Raw genomic sequence first — 20421 nt, 5'->3', positions numbered from 1 at the left:
TAGCTTCTAATTATTAGCTTCTTTCTCTCCTCAGTTCTCTGCATTTGCAACAATGCTGTGATCTGTGTGTGTGGGAAGCTATTTTTGGCATCCTTCAGATCACATTCTAACTTGATTTTCGATTCACATTTTTAAACAAAAATGCACAATTTGCATTTTTCTTGTGGAGATGCAAATTCAAATTAAGTAGAAAGTAATGCTGTAACAATTACTGCTCCTAGTTTCCATTAAACACATTTAATATCTGTATGACTAAAAGTTGCATTCAAATCTCCACAATTATCTCCAATTGGGAGAAGCTATTCGCAACCTTTCAAATTTGATCCTGTTTGACCTCAGTTGCATCCCTGTGACTGTTACATTTAACTTGTTTATCACTTTTCTTCCATTTCTTTCTTTTTCTACAAGTGACTTAATGATTTTTAATCAACTATTTCTTTGATACCACTTACACAGCTGCATCTTTAAACTGTGGACTGTATTCACAGATTGATCAGGGTAACACTTCTTCAACAATATTGTGTGTCCCACCTGTAATTCAAATCGCTTCAGTCTTTCAGGATCATATTCAGGGCAAGAAAGACGGCAAACGTTTTTTAAAAATGTAGAACACTGCTTCTGAACCCAGCCTGCAAAAAACAAAGGCTGTCTCAGGCTTTTCTCTGTAAATTTTTATCATGTAGTGTACGATATGTATTCTACAACAAAAACAGAAGTTGCTGGGAAAACTCAGGTTTGGAAGCATTGTGGAGAGAAAGGTAAAGACTGGAAAAGAAGGTAAAAGCTGGAAAAAGCAGAGCATGTCAAGCAGCATCAGAGGAGGGGACTGATTAAAGGCTTCGACCTGAAATGTCAACTCCCCTCCTCCTCTGGCGCTGCTTGACCGGCTGTGCTTTTTCCAGCTCCACTCTTTATCCATTCTGATCTCCAGCATCTGCAGTTCTCACTATCTTCAGGTCTGTGGAAAGAAAGCAGAGTTAATGTTTTGGGTTCATCTTCAGAATTGGGTCACTGAACCCGAAATGTTAACTTGACCTTTTCTCCTCAGATGCTGCCAGACCTCCCAAGTTTTCCCAGCAATTTCTGTTTTGTTTCTGGTCTCTAGGATCCACACTACTTTTATGTTTTCTTCAGTTCTTTTAGTCTTGTTTAAATTTACAATTGGCAACCCTGATTAAGGCCACCTTTTGTCATTATCCACATGATGCATATTTTGCATTTGTTAAAATAAGAGCAGATAAAATAGATAGCTGAAGGGGCTTGGGTGCAGTTGCTTAGAAGTAATATTCTGAGGGGAAATCTGATTTTGAAATCAGATCAACAGGGGAGTGTAAAATAAGTGATACAGGCAGCAGTATGGAGAACAAAACAATTGTTGAAGAAGAATGGATTGCCAAAACAGCAAAAGGTAAGCTGAAGAGAAATGACAAACTTGGAAAGTGCAAAAAAGTTTTTTTAAAAAAAAAGCAGTATAAGCAAGGTTTAAAAATTATCTTTGCAATGTATTTGTTCACGTTCAGTTATGTGTTTGTAAATTGTTTTTCCTGTCTATTTCACCTAGAAAAAAAGAACTCTTATCAAGAGAAGACTTGCAGCTGCCATGGAGACCATTGTATGAAATGATGGAAAGAATTTTGTACTCGAAGACAGAACACCTTGGACTAAATTGGTTTCCAAAGTAAGCATATGTTTATGTATTGCTGCAGTATTACTGAATTAGAATTTGACTGTATTTATTTAAAAGGCATTTTATTTCTGCTATTTGGCTCCTGATTAATAAAGAGCATTTTTTGGGTAAGGGGGAATGAGGTATGTCAAGCTTGCTTCTGTTTTTATTCTATAAGAGGTGTGGCAAAGTGAATCATTTGCAATCATAATTGCACAATGTTTTTTTCTATTTTCTAGTTGATGACATGCAGGCTACTTTGCAGTGACCAGCTAGTAAAGTGTATTTCCTTGAGTTGCGTGACTCTGATTTTACTCTTAAGCTCATACAATGCACTTCTCCTCTTCACAGAGGGCGCAACAACATGAGGATGAACAGGTTCCCTCTTGCATAACTGACAACATTGCTGCAGTTTAACAGATATGAGACAGATATCTGTAAGGTAGAAGTGGGGTCTCCAGCAGTTGTAGCAAGTATGTTACTGCAATTGGCTTGCAAAATAAATTGGATGTATTTTCTTAGAAGGAAAACTGTCATCCTCACTAATGGAAAACTGAGAGCAGACTCACTGAGAGAGCCTAGGTACTATTCAATGCCTGTTTGGTAAGTTTGTTCCCTTCAAAGAAAGTGAAATTCTCCCCAAAGTGAGTAGACACTTCAGAGTTTTAGTATGCCTGGGTAGAACTGACTACTTTGTTCATTTCAAATACTCGGGGGAATGTTGGGAATACTATCTGTTACTTTTTCTATGTGCTATAACTATAACTTAGAAAACCACTAAATTAAAATTTTTCAATGCATCTTTGAAATCTCAAAACACTGCCCTGAAACCCAAAAGATGATATGTATTTGACTGCATGGAAATGATAAATAGTGGTATGTTTTTCTGAGTATAAATTGCTGACCATGATCAAAAAAGGCCCATAACAGGCACTGTGCACTTTAAAGAATTTATCTGCACAATCTATGAAATATGAAGCTAATATATTGAGGCAATCAGAACTATTCAGAACAGCATTGTTCTGCATTAACTGCATTGATTGAAGGATTATGGGAATGAGTAAGAAAATGGCATTGAGACCATGTTGAGATCATCTGTGATGTTATTTAATGGTGAAGCAGGCTTGAGGAATAGTCTATTCCTGCTTCTAGTTCTTGTGCTCTTAATGGAAATCCAAGGATATTGATAGTGGAAGATTTAATGGTGGTTGTGCCAATGAATGTCGAGGGGTTAGATTCTATATAAGAGACTCTCTGGATTAGTGGTGCTAGAATAGTACCTGTATTCCTGATGAAGGGCTTTTTCCCGAAACGTTGATTTTACTGCTCCTCGGATGCTACCTCGACTCCTGTGCTTTTCCAGTACCACTAATCCAGAATCTGGTTTCCAGCATCTGCGGTCATTGTTTTTACCTTCTATCTAGGAGACGGTCATTTCCTCGTACTTGTGCGCAGGCGAGCTGCAAATGATGCAGAAAATTTTGCAGTTGTCAGTGAACGTATCCACTTCTGCAAGGCAGTAAGTCATTGATAGAACAGATGAAAATGGTTTGTTGGATTTGTGACACTATCAGAAGAACTCCAGATGGCAAACTTCAAACAACCACTGCTATCTTGCTTTTTTTGGGTGTCTGATCGATTCTAGTTTTGCTTGGGCACTTTGATGCCAAAAATCAGTCAAAGGAGGCAATGACGTTAAGGTTAGCCATTCTTGTCTTTTCTCCATGTTTGAAGCAAAGCTATGTAGAATTTAGGAGCTAAATAAACTTGCCAGAACACACAATGAGTATCAGTGAACAGGGTATTGCTAAGCAGGTACTGCTTGATAGCACAGTTGATGACTCCTTCTGATGCTTTACTGATAACGAATGTAGATTGTTGAATCAGTATTGTTAGAAATGCATGTAGTGCTGGAGAAATTGGCGAGTCTTGCAGCATCTGCAGTGTTTCTTCAGCACTTTCTTTTTCGGATCTGCAGTATCATCAGTTCTTTGCTTTTGTCCTGTTTTTCGTCTATAGACATACCTGGGTAATTTTTCACATCGTTGGGTAATGCCAGTGTTGTAATTGTACTAGAACAGCTTGGCTCGGTACTTGGTAAGCTCTGGAGCACAAGTCTTGAGTACTATCACTGGACTGTTGAGAGCTTGTAGCTTTTGTAGTACACAGTAACTTCACCTGTTTCTTCATACCACAATGAGTAAATTGAATATTCTGTAAACTGCATGCTTGATGCTGGAGACCTATGGAGAAGGATGAGATGGATTGTTCACTCAGTAATTCAGGCTGCAGGTTGTTGCAAATGCTTCAGTTTTGTCTTTTCACTGTGCTGGGCTCCTCACTCTTAGAGTATAGGGATGTGTGTGAATCCTTCTCCAGTGGCTTTTTTAATTGTTTACCATCATTCATGATTGGATCTGGCAAGATTGCAGTGCTTTGATCTGTTGATTGTGAAATCATTTAGTCTTGTCTATCATTTACTGCTTTTGCTATTTGACACACAAGTAGTCATCTGCAAAACCAAAGAAGAGTCATGGAACTCAATACATTAACTTTGTTTCTGTATTCACACATGCTGCCAGACCTCCTGGGTTTCTTCAGCATTCTGTCTTTATTTCAGATTTCCAGCATCTGCAGGATTTTATTTCTTTTTTTCCAACTTTACCAGGTTGGCACCTTATTTTTAGGTGTGTTCGGTGCTGCTTCTTTCATGCCCTCTTGCAGTCGTGATTTAACTCATTCATTCTTTTAACCTGCGTGTAAAATATAGGCCCCATCTAATTAATTCCACCCACATAATCCATTTATTGCAGAAAACATGTCAAGAGAGCCTTCCTTATGCTTTGGATAGCGCAGTATCCACCTTCAGATAAGCTGCACACTCTGCTGCATGTTTTGGCCTCACAAAATTTGACCATTCTATGGGCGCTCTCCATAAAGGCCCATGTATTATGAAATTATTTATCAACCTGTTCTCATTACCCAAGTCATAAATCAAAATAACCTGTTCCCTAGTTGGTTCTTCAACATTCTAATTGGACACAATAAAACTATCATGTAGATATCCCTCCAAATTTAGATTCCCTGGGCTACATGAACATTAAAGCCCTCCATAATCACTATATTTCCCTTATAATGTGTGCTACTAATTTTCTGATTCATACTTTTTTTTCTGCACTTTGATTATTATAAAGGAATCAATAAAATGGCTCACATCAAAGATTTGTGTACTTGCTTCTTCTTGCCTTCACCTAAACTGATTCTCTTGTTTTTCGATACAAAAGTCTTTTCCTTTGTCTGTTATCCAATTGTTTATCATCAGGATTGCTCTTCCTCTCTTTATTTTTGCCCCTTGCTTATAAAAGTTAATTTTATCAGAATATTCATTTTCCAATCTTGGTCATTTTGCAACCCCATTTCCTTAATGTCTAAGAGATCAAATCTGTTCAAACTTTGCTGTTGAATGTTGTAATTTCTTAATTAATTGCAAGTGTGCTTAAGATTACTTTGAACTTGTTAACTTTCCATGATGATTTTCTTTGGTAACAATTTGATAACTGACATCAAATTCAATTAGCTCAATCTTTTGTGACAAATCTCCAGTTTTTTCCCCTTGATAGTTGCAAAACTTTTACTTATGTGCAGTGCGATCTATTCTCAATGGTGCTGTTAAAACTGATTTTGCTTTACTATTCATCTCAAGTATACTTTTAAAAATACATAAGCTGAGGTGAAAAATGACTGTGTGAGCACCACTTAAATGTCAAAGGCTGTCATGTACTCATATTGAGTGCTAATATGGCAGTGTTTCTAATCTATTGATTTTCTGTGCCCTGTCTGACCTATTTCTCTTTATTATTCAGTTCATTCCGACAAGGCTTCTCTTCCCCTAAATCGTGTGTGCTTAGTGTTTTGCATAGGTGGTAAGGAAGATATTTATGTGTTTGCCCGATCAATAATGCATGTTTTTATAAATGTGGTGCTTATCACACAGATGTAACATTTTTACTAAAATGCATCTTTTTGTTGTGCATCATTTGTTTAAAAACAAAATGATAACATTACACCACTATTGAGAACATTGCACTGCATTTAAATTTCTGTTTGAGATGGTTTGGGGCTGCTATTTGCATAAATGCCATATATGAAATACTAATAGTGTAGTGGAGTACTGCTGTGAAGAACTGTTAAAAGCATCTTACATAGATTAAAATATTTGGGTAAATGTAACAGAAATAAAGTGCAAAATCATCTATTTGCATATTTGCAGTCATGTGATTGTTTTGTTCCTTTTGTCATATTCAAGTCCACCACCAGAAAATTGCATTTGTTTGTTATTTGAGTGATATTTCACAAGAAACTAGAGTGTGAATTAACATCCAGTTATAGCTGCATTGTTCAAGATGTTTCGATATGAAATTTTCGAGACATTTATTTGAACTTTCACCTTTTGTTTTCAGTTTTTTAACTTGTGAAGCAAATTCTCTTTTCATGCATTTAGAAAAGAAATTTGCTCCATACTTCGGCAGTTTTTTTTTAATCATTTATATTGACATTTGTAGTTCCTAACATCAGGAGAAGATAAAATGAAGTAGGGAATGACTTTTCAAACTGAACTATAAAGAAACACAAACTGAGTATATAAATCGGTATGAATGTATAATCCTGTTGGTTTGTGTTAGAGCGTCCTTTGCATTCTAAGTAGAGTTGTATCTTAAATTGAGTGCTTAAAAATGTCTGCTATGTTAATTTATGTGCAAGTAGTAGCTGTAGTTATAAAGAGGTTGCTGGGGAAATAGTAACTGATTTCTAATTGTTTTCAGATTTCATATGCAACATAAGCTACTGATGAACTGTTTTGAATATTGCAGAGGCTTGAAATATTAATTCTGTTTCTCTCTCAAGCTCCATAGAAAATGTATTGAAGACACTGGTGAAGTGCTGTCGACCGTAAGTGCAGAGTTTCTTACAATATTGTTAATGTATTTTAAATGTCTTTGTTTTAATTTCCTCCTTTTGCCGTTTGAGTTGTGATAGCTCTGTTTATTTCTTTCCATATCAGTAGTTAAAGAATGTTTACAATTCAATACTTAAGACTTTTTGATTTTCATGAGCTGAGCACATAGATGGATTCAGGCTGATTTTGTAAGAATGTTTAGCTACACAGGACTTAAGGAAGAGTTTCAGTAAACGTCGTTGGAGCTTGGAGAGTGCAGTTGATAAAAAGGGCAACTAGGTTAAAGAGAAACCATACTTAAATCTTGAATTGCTAATATGCAGAAGTTTAATACTTCAGTACCTGTTAGACTGCCACATTTCAATCCATATCACATAACATAATCCTGGTTTTGAGGGTAGGCTAGGATCTATTCCAGTCGATCAGATTGGGTTGTGAGACTTGCCTTTTCGCTTTCATTTTAAGCATCCTTTTTCTTGGTTCTATCATTATCCAATTATAACCAGTATTTCATTTGTAGCTGCTTCTCTTCCTGCTCTCACTATTGCTTATATTTTCCACAGCAGAATTTATCACAGATTGCATTACAGTGTGGAAACAGGCCCTTCGGCCCAACAAGTCCACACCGACCTGCCGAAGCGCAACCCACCCATACCCCTATATTTACCCCGTACCTAACACTACGGGCAATTTAGCATGGCCAATTCACCTGACCTGCACATCTTTGGACTGTGGGATGAAACCGGAGCACACGGAGGAAACCCACGCAGACACGGGGAGAACGTGCAAACTCCACACAGTCAGTCGCCTGAGGCGGGAATTGAACCCGGGTCTCTGGCGCTGTGAGACAGCAGTGCTAACCACTGTGCTACCATGCTGCCCATATCCTTGGTAATGTCACCATCACCAACCCTCATCCCCATCATTTCCCTTCCAGATTTGGTCCAGATATTTTGATAGACAGATAATTGTTTCTGAAGCAAAGATTGGAGGTGTGAGTAGGAACCCTGTGGAATCCTCATTGTAGTAGACTCTGAAGGATGTGCCTGTGAAATAGAAATTTTGCTGGGCGTTTTCCCTATGCCTGAAACCCTGCAAAAGTATATATTTAAGAAATTGAATAATCCTGCTGCAGAAAATACTTAACGAATTGCACCTTCCTCAGATGCCTTACATGCTCAGGCCCTGACTTAGTGCAGACCTACTTGCCGCATTTTGCACAGTTGCTAATGCCACCTATTTCACCGCGAACATCAGAACCCTTTTATGCTTCAACTCATTGTCTGCTGAAACCCATCCATGCCTTTATAAAACCAGAGTCATAGAGCCTGGAAATAGACCCTTCAGTCCAACCAATCCATGCCAAACATGCTTACAAACTAAACAAGTCGCACTTGTCTGCATTTGGTCCATATCCCTCCAAACCTTTCCTGTTCATGAACTTATCCAAATATCTTGAAAAATTTGTTACTGAACCAACATCCTAATAACTCTTTTCTGAACCATCTCAAGTTTAATAATACACTTCCTATAGCAGGGTGACCAGAACTGCGCGCACTACTTAAGAGGCCTCACCAAATCCTATACAACCTCAACATGGTATACCAACTCTCTTGACTCAAAGGTCTGAGTAATGAAGATGTGTGTTTAAGGGCTTGATAAAGGGCTTATGCTCCTGCTCCTTGGATGTTGTCTGATCTGCTGTGCTTTTCCAACACCCCACACTCGACTCTAATCTCTGAATCCAAGGTGGAGGACTGCAAAAATGTCTGGCTGTAACAGCTGCTCCTTTTTTTGAGGTATTTTAGGTGTCGGAGGTGATTTCCTCAAATTCCAGGAGCAGCAATTACTTTTTTATATGCTGTTGCATTGTTTTGGAAATTTGGAGGGAAAAAAAGTCAAAACAACAGCACTTTTGAAAGGTAGAGGAATAGACCAAGGAAGCACATGACATCAGTGCAGGAGACAGAGAGAAAGAAACCCACATTGCTAACTGATAGAGCAGTCAAACTGCACAGTTACTGCCTTTGCTGTTTGAATTCATGTATGGCTGGACATGGAAGTGCATCTGGGAAAATGAGCAAACAGTGAAATTCATAACTAATTTTGGAGGAACCTGTTTGGGAGAGGTCACAGCACAGAACAGATAAGTGGATATTTTAAGTGTGGCCTTACAGTAAGCCTGCAGTAGTGGGTTCTTCGTTGATTGTTTTATTGAGATATGTATCTTGATGAAACTTAATATAAGCCATAGCTATTAATTTAATCTGGAGCAGTGTTTTGTAGAGGAACAAGGCAGTGGTATTTTCTGGGTCTGTGGATTAAAAAAAACAAAAATGACCTTCAGTAGAGTGATATGCTCTTCCTGTCGGATGTTTAGGGAGCGTTTACGGGTTACAGAGGATTATATCTGCAATAAATGCCGTTGGTTGCAAATCCATCTATCAGGTCGAATGGATCAGTTGGAGAGGTAGTTAGAGGCAATGAGGAATTTACAAGAGCAAGGGGATGTGATGGATGGTAGTTATAGGAAGGAGGGAAGGTCGCACATACAATCATGTAGATAGGTAAACTCCAGGAAGGGTAAGAGAGGCATGCAGTTAGTGCAGGAGTCTTGTATGGCTATCCCCATTTCAAACGCATATAGTGTTTTGGAAAATGTAGAAGATGATGGATTCTCAGGGGAACGTAGCATGAACAGCCTAGTTTCTGGTATCGAGACTGGCTCTAATGCAATGAGGAATACGTCGGGTTCCAAGAGATCAAATTGTGTTCAGGGACTGTCTGGTCCGAGGTGCAGACAGACATTTCTGTGGCCAGCAGCAAAAAATCAGAATGGTGTGTTGCTTCCCTCTTGCCAGGATCAAGGATATCTGTGGGTGCAGAATGTTGTCAAGGGGGAGAGGGGCCAGCAGGAGGTCATTGTACACAGTGGAACCAATGACATAGGAAGGAAACAGGTAGAGATTCTGATGGGAGTTTACAGAGAGTTCGGTAGGAATTCAAAAAGGAGGCCCTCAAGGATAGTAATATCTGGATTACTCCCAGTGCTACGAGCTGGTGAGGGCAGGAATAGGAAGATAGAGCAGATGAACGCATGGCTGAGGAGCTGGTGTATGGGAGAAGGATGCACATTTTTGGATAATTGCAAGTTGTTTTGGGGTAGAAGTGACTTGTACAAGAAGGACGGATTGCACCTAATTTGAAAGGGGACTAATATACTGGCAGGGAGATTTGCTAGAGTTGCTTGGGAGGATTTAAATTAGTATGGAGGTGGTGGGGGTAGGATCCAGGGAAATGGTGAGGAAAGAGATCAGTCTGAGACTGGCACAGTTGAGAACAAAGGCAGGCAGGGGCAAAGCAGAGAACAAGGTAGGCCTGATAAAGTAAACTGCACTTATTTCAGTACTAGAGGTCTAACAGGGAAGGCAGATGAACTCAGGGCATGGTTAGGAACATGGGACTGGGATACCATAGCAATTACAGAAATGTCGCTCAGCGATGGACAGAACTGGCAGCTTAATGTTCCAGGATACAAATGCTACAGGAAGGATAGAAAGGGAGGCAAGAGAGGAGGGGGAGTGGCGTTTTAACAAGGGTTTGCATTACAGCTGTACTAAGTGAGGATATTGCCAGAAATATATCCAAGGAAGTTATTTGGGTGGAACTGAGCAATACGAAAGGGATAATCACCTTATTGGGATTGTATTATAGACTCCCTAATAGTCAGTGGGAAATTGAGAAACAAATTTGTAAGGAGATCTGTTATCTGTAAGAATAAGAGGGTGGTTATGGTAGGGGATTTTAACTGGGACTGCCATAGTGTTAAGGGTTTGGATGGAGAGGAATTTAAGTGTAACTACTGGAGCTGGTGTAAAACTTGACCTACTCTTGGGAAATAAGGCAGGGCGGGTGACTGAGTTGTCAATGGGGGAGTACTTTGAGGCCAGTGACTATAATTCTTTTAGTTTTAAAATAGTGATGGAAAAGGATAGACCAGATCTAAAAGTTGAAGTTCCAAATTGGAGAAAGGCCAATTTTGACAGTATTAGGCAAGAACTTTGAAAAGCTAGTTGAGCGCAGATGTTCGCAGGTAAAAGGACGGCTGGAAAATGGGAAGCCTTCAGAACTGAGATAACGAGAATCCAGCGAAAGTATATTCCTGTCAGGGTAAAAGGAAAGGCTGGTAGGTGCAGGGAACGTTGGATGACTAAAGAAATTGAGGGTTTGGTTAAGAAAAAGAAGGAAGCAGATTTCAGGTACAGACAGGATAGATTGAGTGAATCCTTAGACTATAAATGCAGTAGGAGTATAGTTAAGAGAAAAATCAGGAGGGCAAAAAGAAGACATGAGATAGCATTGACAAGCAAAGTTAAGGAGAATCCAAAGGATGTGTACACACAGATTAATGACAAAAGGGTAACTAGGGAGAGAATAGGGCCCTCGGCCCTGCCGAGTTTTCACCATCCCCCCAGACCTCCCCCTCACTGAGGACGAACGATCAGTCCTCAGCAAAGGACTCACCTTCATCCCCCTCCGTCCACGCATCAATGAATTTAATACACGACGTGACATCGAACAATTCTTCCTCCGCCTCCGAGCTTACTTTCACAATCAGGACTCCCGCCCACCTTCCGAGGACCCCTTCGCCCACCTCCAATACACTGCATCCACCTGGACACCCCGCGCTGGCCTATTACCTGCCCTCGACCTCTTCATTTCCAACTGCCGCCGGGACATTAACCGCCTCAACCTGTCGTCCCCCCTCCCCCACTCCAACCTCTCACCCTCACAACGCGCAGCCCTCCAATCCCTCTGCTCCAATCCCAACCTCACCATCAAGCCAGCGGATAAAGGGGGCGCAGTGGTAGTCTGGCGCACTGACCTCTACACCGCTGAAGCCAAACGCCAACTCGAGGACACCTCTTCCTACTGCTCCCTCGACCATGACCCCACCCCCCATCACCAAACCATCATCTCCCAGACCATACAGAACCTCATCACCTCAGGAGATCTCCCACCCACAGCTTCCAACCTCATAGTCCGGGAACCCCGCACTGCCCGGTTCTACCTCCTTCCCAAGATCCACAAGCCTGACCACCCTGGCCAACCCATTGTCTCAGCATGCTCCTGCCCCACTGAACTCATCTCTACCTACCTCGACACTGTCCTATCCCCCCTAGTCCAGGAACTCCCCACATACGTTCGAGACACCACCCACGCCCTCCTCCAAGACTTCCGTTTCCCCGGCCCCCAACGCCTTATCTTCACCATGGATATCCAATCCCTCTACACCTCCATTCGCCATGACCAGGGCCTCCAAGCCCTCCGTTTTTTCCTCTCCAAACGTCCCCAACAGTATCCTTCCACCGACACACTCATTCGTTTGGCCGAACTGGTCCTCACCCTTAACAATTTCTCCTTTGAATCCTCCCACTTCCTCCAGACCAAAGGCGTAGCCATGGGCACACGTATGGGCCCCAGCTATGCCTGTCTCTTTGTTGGCTATGTAGAACAGTTGATCTTCCGTAATTACACCGGCACCACTCCCCACCTCTTCCTCCGCTACATTGATGACTGCATTGGCGCCACCTCGTGCTCCCGCGAGGAGGTTGAGCAATTCATCAACTTCACCAACACATTCCACCCTGACCTTAAATTTACCTGGACTATCTCTGACACCTCGCTCCCCTTCCTGGACCTCTCCATCTCCATTAGTGACGACCGACTTGACACTGACATTTTTTACAAACCCACTGACTCCCATAGCTACCTGGATTACACCTCTTCCCACCCTATCTCTTGCAAAAATGCCATCCCGTATTCCCAATTTCTCCGCCTCCGCCGTATCTGCTCCCAGGAGGACCAGTTCCACCATAGGACACACCAGATGGCCTCCTTCTTTAGAGACCACAATTTCCCTTCCCACGTGGTTAAAGATGCCCTCCAACGCATCTCGTCCACATCCCGCACCTCCGCCCTCAGACCCCACCCCTCCAACCGTAACAAGGACAGAACGCCCCTGGTGCTCACCTTCCACCCTACAAACCTTCGCATCAACCAAATCATCCACCGACATTTCCGCCACCTCCAAAAAGACCCCACCACCAGGGATATATTTCCCTCCCCACCCCTTTCCGCCTTCCGCAAAGACCGTTCCCTCCGTGACTACCTAGTCAGGTCCACACCCCCCTACGACCCACCCTCCCATTCTGGCACTTTCCCCTGCCACCGCAGGAACTGTAAAACCTGTGCCCACACCTCCTCCCTCACCTCTATCCAAGGCCCTAAAGGAGCCTTCCATATCCATCAAAGTTTCACCTGCACATCCACCAATATCATTTATTGTATCCGTTGCTCCCGATGTGGTCTCCTCTACATTGGGGAGACTGGGCGCCTCCTAGCAGAGCGCTTTAGGGAACATCTCCGAGACACCCGCACCAATCAACCAAACCGCCCCGTGGCCCAACATTTCAACTCCCCCTCCCACTCTGCCGAGGACATGGAGGTCCTGGGCCTCCTTCACCGCCGCTCCCTCACCACCAGACGCCTGGAGGAAGAACGCCTCATCTTCCGCCTCGGAACACTTCAACCCCAGGGCATCAATGTGGACTTCAACAGTTTCCTCATTTCCCCTTCCCCCACCTCATCCTAGTTTCAAACTTCCAGCTCACTTACTGTCTCCTTGACTTGTCCGACCTGCCTATCTTCTTTTCCACCTATCCACTCCACCCTCTTCTCTTTGACCTATCACCTTCATCTCCTCCCCCACTCACCCATTGTACTCTATGCTACTCTCTCCCCACCCCCACCCTCCTCTAGCTTATCTCTCCATGCTGCAGGCTCACTGCCTTTATTCCTGATGAAGGGCTTTTGCCCGAAACGTTGATTTCGCTGCTCGTTGGATGCTGCCTGAACTGCTGTGCTCTTCCAGCACCACTAATCCAGTATCCCCTTCAAAGATCAGCAAGGCGGCCTTTGTATGGAGCCGCAGAAAATGGGAGAGATACTAAGCGAGTATTTTGCATCAGTATTTATGGTGGAAAAGGGCATGGAAAATACAGAATGTAGGGAAATTGTGACATTTTGAAAAATGTCCATATTAGAGGAGGAAGTGCTGGATGTCTTGAAATGCTCAGAAGTGGATAAATCCCCAGGATCTGATCAGGTGTACTGTAGGAAGTGAGGGAAGTGATGGCTGGGCCTCTTACGGAGATATTTGTATTATCGATAGTCATGGATGAGGTGCCGGAAGACTGGAGGTTGGCTAACGTGGTTCCACTGTTTAAGAAAGGTGGTAAGACAAGCCAAGGAGCTATAGACAAGTGAGTCTGACGTCAGTGGTGGGCAAGTTGATGGAGGGAATCCTGAGAGACAGGATGTAGATGTATTTGGAAAGTCAAGGACTGATTAAGGATAGTCAGCATGGCTTTGTGTGTGGGAAATCGTGTCTTACCAACTTGATTGAGCTTTTTTTAAGAAGTAACAAAGAGGATTGAGGGGAGACCGGTAGATGTGATCTATATGGACTTCAGTAAGGCTTTCGACAAGGTTCCCCATGGGAGACTGGTTAGCAAGGTTGGATCTCATGGAATACAGGGAGAACTAGCCATGTGGTTACAGAACAGGCTCAAACATAGAAGACAGAAGGTGGTGGTAGAGGGTTGTTTTTCAGACTGGAGGCCTGTGACCAGTGGAGTGCCACAAGGATTGGTGCTGCGTCCTCTACTTTTTATCATTTATGTAAATGATTTCGATGTGAGCATAAGAGGTATGATTAGTAAGTTTGCAGATGACACCAGAATTGGAGGTGTAGTGGACAGCAAAGAAGGTTACCTCAGATTACAACAGGATCTGGACCAGATGGGCCAGTGAGCTGATAAGTGGCAGATGGAGTTTAATTCGGACAAATGTGAGGTGCTGCATTTTGGGAAAGCAAATCTTAGCAGGACTTATACACTTAATGGTAAGGTCGTAGGGAGTGTTGCTGAACAAAGAGACCTTGGCGTTCAGGTTCATAGCTCATTGAAAGTGGAGTCGCAGGTAGATAGGATAGTGAAGGCGGCATTTGGTATGCTTTCCTTTATTGGTCAGAGTATTGACTACAGGAGTTGGAAGGTCATGTTGTGGCTCTACAGAACATTGGTTAGGCCACTGTTGGAATATTGCATGCAGTTCTGGTCTCCTTCCTATTGAAAAGATGTTGTGAAACTTGAAAGGGTTCAGAAAAGATTTGCAAGGATGTTGCCAGGGTTGGAGGATTTGAGCTATAGGGAGAGGTTGAATAGGCTAGGGCTGTTTTCCCTGGAGCGTGGAGGCTGAGGGGTAACCTTGATAGAGGTTTATAAAATCATGAGGGGCATGGATAGAATAAATAGGCAAAATCTTTTCCCTGGGTTGGGGGAGTCCAGAACTAGAGGGCATAGGTTTAGGGTGAGTGGGGAAAGATATAAAAGAGACCTACGGGGCAACCTTTTCACGCAGCGGGTGGTACGTGTATGGAATGAGCTGCAGAGGAAGTAGTGGAGGCTGGTACAATTGCAACATTTAAAAGGCATCTGGATGGGTTTCTGAATAGGATGGGTTTGAAAGGATATGGGCCAAGTGCTGGCAGGTGAGACTAGATTGGTTTGGGATATCTGGTCGTCATGGATGAGTTGGACTGAAGGGTCTGTTCACTTTCTCCCATAAGTGTGTTTAAGGCCTCCTTAACCACCCTGTCTACCTATGAGGCAAATTTCAAACAATAATGTTCCTGAACCTGTAGATCTTTCCGTTCTACAAAACTACTCAAACCCTGCCATTAATTGGACAGGTCCTGACCTTGTTTTATCAATACCTTGTATTACCAAAATACAATATCTCTCATTTATCCAAATTAAGCTCCCCTTGAGCAATTGAGCAATATCTCTGTAATCTTAGATAACCTTCTTCAATTTCCACTATACCATGGTAATTTTTGCTTCAACAGAAATTTCAGTCATGCTCATTCAGAGAGCTAGTCAGTGCAGACACAGTCGGCTAAGTAGTCTCCTGCATTGTGAAATTCGGTGATCCTGCAAAGGAATCACGAGATGCAATACTCATGCTTGAATGTGGAGCTGAGATCGAAGATCGTGGTGCAGTCGTCTTCGAAGGGGCAAATGACCTCCTATTATTTCTCATAATTTGTAGTCATTTTCTGTAGCTGGCTTAAGAGTTACCTTCCATATACTGTTTTGAAGTAAAATTGCATACTGAATATGTTGGTACATTAAAAGGTTATGGTTGAGTGACAGAAGAGCATTCTTGACATAGCTTTTCTCCCCCTTACTCTAGGCAGCATCTCAATCAAGTCGATAAGAGAGATTCCAATGCAATGGAAAATGTATCCAATGCGAGCTATTGGGTTCTCTGTGAATGTTCATGTTCAAACATTTACAATCCTGTTAGTTTATGAAGTATCAAATTTCAGCAGTTTGGTTTGTGAAATAGCACATATTTCCTGACTTCAGGCTGTTTATCCCTTCCTGAATTCTCTATGATCCATCACTGCCTTAATGCATTCATTATTTCCCATTCGTGATTTAATTCAGCTGTTTCCCCTTCACCCCCGTTCTGCTTCAGACCACCTTTTCCATTGATCAGAATATCTACTGAATTGATAATTTTCTGTTGAACGTAATGATTCATTATAGATATTAACTTTGCTGGAAAATGCAGGCTGACTATGTAAAAGGTTAGTTGCTTCCTTGGGATGTGAAAATTTGCCAGCATAGAGTCATATAGAGATGTGCGGCACGGACACAGACCCTTCAGTCCAACCCATCCATGCCGACCAGATAGCCTAATCTAATCTAGTCCCATTTGCCCTCTATGCCCTCTAGTTCTGGACTCTTGTCTATTTATCCTATCCAAGCCCTTCATGATTTTATAAACCTCCATAAGGCACCCCTCAGCCTCCAATGCTCCAGGGAAAATAGTCTCATTCTATTCAGCCTCTTCCTATAGCTCAAATCTTCCAACCATGGCAACATCCTTTTAAATATTTTCTGAACCCTTTAAAGTTTCATAACATCTCTTTGATAGAAGGGAGACCAGAATTAGATTAGATTAGATTAAATTACTTAGTGTGGAAACAGGCCCTTCGGCCCAATAAGTCCACACCGACCTGCCGAAGCGTATACCACTCAGACCCATACTCCTACATTTACCCCTTCACCTAACATGGGCAATGTAGCGTGGCCAATTCACCTGACCTGCACTTTTTTGGATTGTGGGAGGAAACCGGAGCACCCGGAGGAAACCCACACAGACACAGGGAGAATGTGCAAACTCCACACAGAGTTGCCTGAGGCGGGAATTGAACCCAGGTCTCTGGCGCTGTGAGGCATCAGTGCTAACCACTGTGCCACCGTGCTGTCCACAAATTGCGCGCAATATTCCAAAAGAGACAAAATGACCTCCCAACTCCTGTACTCAATATTCTGGATTAGTGGTGCTGGAAGAGCACAGCAGTTCAGGCAGCATCCAAGGAGCTTCCAGCACCACTAATCCAGAATATGGTTTCCAGCATTTGCAGTCAATATTTTTACCTCCTGTACTCAATAGTCTGACCAATAAAGGAAGACATACCAAACGTCACCTCCACTATCCTATCTACCTGTGACTCCACTTTCAAGGGACTATAAACCTGTATCCCAAGGTCTCTTTGTTAAGCAGCGTTCCCCAGGGCCCTAACCATTAAGTGTATAAGTGTATTTTATTTACCATCTTTCTTAAATAGTAGCATCACTTTAGCCAACTTCCAGTCTTCCAGCACCTCACCTGTGACTATTGATGTTACAAATATCTCAGCAGGGAGCCCAGCAATCACTTCCATTTCTTCCCACAGAATTCTTGGATATACCCGATTAGATCCTGGCCAGCACCACCACCTCTAAAGTATGGACATTTTTCAGGATGTCACCATCTATTTCCCCACATTCTATATCTCCCATGTCCTTCTCCACCGTAAATACTGATGCAAAATACTCGTTTGGTATTTCCCCATAGGCTAGGACAATATTTGCTGCGCATCGTATTTGCCTTTCAGCTCTTTTAGTTTGCATTTAGTTTTAATCGAGCTGTTTGGGGAGACACTCTGCGGGCAGGTGTAACTTAAAACTAGGTCTTGTGAACTAGAGGCAGAGGCATGACTACTGCACCACAGGAGTCCATCTCTTTTGGTCTTTAAACTGAGTAATTAAGTATCCTTTACTTTGTACCGTCTTTCTATATTCTTTTTACCACATAGTTTTCCACTTGAATTAGGCATATTAACTTGTTTGGCAAGATATTAATAGTATACCTCAGTGTGGCAAAGTTGCTCTAATCTGTCTTCAGATTCAAGAGATTGAGCACTTAATCAGGCTTTACTTGGAATGAAGTGAATTAATCTGACGAGTGACTAATGTAGCTGGACTATTTAAGAAGGTCACTGGTATATTGAATAGGGGATATTCATGAATAGTATCCATTTGGAGTTTCAGAAAGCATTTGCTAAGTTCATGAAAGAGACTAGCAAAATAAGAGTGCACTAGGATGGAGGGAACTTTCTCACTGGCTAGAAATTTCCCAAGGGATAGAAAGCAGACAGTAAAGAGTTTAGTTTCTGATTTGAGGGCTAAAAGAAGTGCTGTTCCTATACGCAATAAAAAGCGAGTTGTACATGCATGTTTGCAAATGTTACTTAGTTAGGAGTCTCAATTTATGTAGATGTAGCAGGAAAAAGTCAAAACTATAAAGATAAACCTGTGGGATAAGTATGGTAGCTGAAGTTTGTCATTAAGTTAGCCAATTCGATCAAGTAAGGATAAATGGAAGTTTTTTTTAAACTGAGAGATAATAAAGAACAAAGTAATTTAGATATGCTTGTACACAGCAATAAGAGTTATTGTGCAGGTCAAAAAGTTATCAAAAATACAAAGGCATTGTTGGCCTTTATCTCAAATAGATAAAGTGTAGACCTGATGTTTCTATAGAGCATTGACCATTAATCACCTGGAGAACTGCAATTAGTATTAACCATCATTCCTTAGCATACAGGTTGTACCTTTTAATCTGGCAGCCTCTAGACAGGCCTTTGCCAGACCATAGGAGGTCATCAGTCAGGGTCAACACAGGAGTTTTTAAAAGTACGGTGTAGCATAAAATGAGACAAAAAGCCAGTTATTTTAGGAAATATAGACATTCTATTTACCTTGTTATTAAAATTCCAAAAGAAACTGAAATTGCTGCGAGTTTTTCAGAAAACTGAAAGTACTAGTGGGTTTGCAATGGCAGAATATGCCAGACTAATTTGAATTCTGGAACAAGATGTGCTAGGTTAATTTTTGTCTGTATATTTTCCTTATGTGATATGAACACAGATGCACTGGAACAATATCGTGGCTTGAATGCATAAATTATGAGGACATTATGCATAAATGTGTCTTACATTTCTTTGATTATTAGTGGTGACCAAATTGAGGTATTTACAATTAGTAAATTTATTGACAGGGTAGAATTCAGAACATTTCAGGTGCTGAGGAACTGTGATCTTAACGGTACAGCCATGCACACTTGTTACACAGTAGAATGACCTGAGCTGGGGTTCTCTGCTGAGGCATAATACCTTGCTCAGTGCACTTTGGTAGAGTTGGTACGATTATTCCACTAATCATTGATATGAGTGAATGTTTGACTATCCGTCTGTTTCTGGAGAGGTAAAGCTGAGGCATTCGGTGGTTCTGACATAACGCGATAGTTCCGTTCTTGCGCAATAAGAAAATCGTGCACTAGCCGTGCCATTTAAACTAATGGGGTTGGAATCGCATTATAGCCAATACATGTAAGGAACGTTTGCATTCAACAAATAAGTCTAAATTCTTCAAACATGTTAAAGCCAATTCGTGTTGAAGAAGCACACATTAAAGCAGAACTGACTGTACTCCAAACAGCTTATGTCTATGGTTGGACTTCTATTTGGTTATCACTAATAGTGCCAGTTCCATTTCACCATTTCTTTTGATGCTATCCCAATATTGATGCATCTGAGCTAACACCATTAGATATTGATATTAGTAATGTTTGAAGTAACAATTATTTATATTACCATCCTATCATCTTATTCTTACCAGACTACAAGAGCAAACGATAGAGCAGGAGTAGACTGTACAGCACCTAAAGACTGTTCTGCTATTCAGTACGATTATAGCAGGTCTTGGACTTCAGCTTCACTTTCCTGCCGACACCCTGTATCCCTTGATTCCCTGAGAGACCGAATACCTGTGTCTCAGCCTTGAATTTCAATGATGGGATCCCTACAACTTTATGCGGTTGAGTATGCCAAAGAATAGCAAAGTGAGTGGAGGGCTGACAGTGCTATCAAGAGGCAATTGCTTAGCATTAACTTGTTTGCTCAATTTTGGATTCTGGAAGGGCCACCTGACCTCTCAACAGTCTTGATCCAAATATGGACCATAGAATGGAACTCCAAAGGTGAAGTGTGTGTCGCAGCAGTTAATCAAATATAATATTCAGAAGCTCTAATAAAGCTGAGATCAATGCGAATTGAAGGAGCAGGGTGGGTTAATCTATCTGCAGGTTTGTTATATCTAACATGTAGGAAGATCATTTAGTTATTGTTGGTCAATCACTCAGTCCTAGTATATTACTGTTTCTCAGGAGAGTGTCTAAGGCTCAACCACTTTGTTGAGAAGGGGTGGGTGGTATTTGCTGCTGATTGTGCAGTTCACAACTGCGGAGATGCCCAATACTGGATTAGTGGTGCTGGAAG

General features: G+C 41.8%; 1 protein-coding gene across 2 annotated transcripts in view; it reads left to right on the top strand.

Annotated features, from left to right (window-relative positions):
- The window catches only part of LOC140483029 (proteasome activator complex subunit 4-like), a 196808-nt gene that overhangs the window by 29377 nt on the left and 147010 nt on the right, over positions 1-20421 (top strand). Inside the window, exons 3-5 of one of the 2 annotated variants that reach the window (XM_072580909.1) lie at positions 1562-1678; positions 5530-5589; positions 6572-6616. In XM_072580909.1, coding sequence (XP_072437010.1) covers positions 1562-1678; positions 5530-5589; positions 6572-6616 — 222 coding nt within the window. The remainder of the gene's footprint in view (positions 1-1561; positions 1679-5529; positions 5590-6571; positions 6617-20421) is intronic. The other variant, XM_072580910.1, reaches the window with a different exon arrangement.

This window comes from Chiloscyllium punctatum, chromosome 11 (assembly GCF_047496795.1).
Source record: "Chiloscyllium punctatum isolate Juve2018m chromosome 11, sChiPun1.3, whole genome shotgun sequence".
NCBI lineage: Eukaryota > Metazoa > Chordata > Chondrichthyes > Orectolobiformes > Hemiscylliidae > Chiloscyllium > Chiloscyllium punctatum.
The sequence above is the reverse complement of the archived record's forward strand: the minus strand, read 5'-3'. Positions and strand labels throughout refer to the sequence as shown.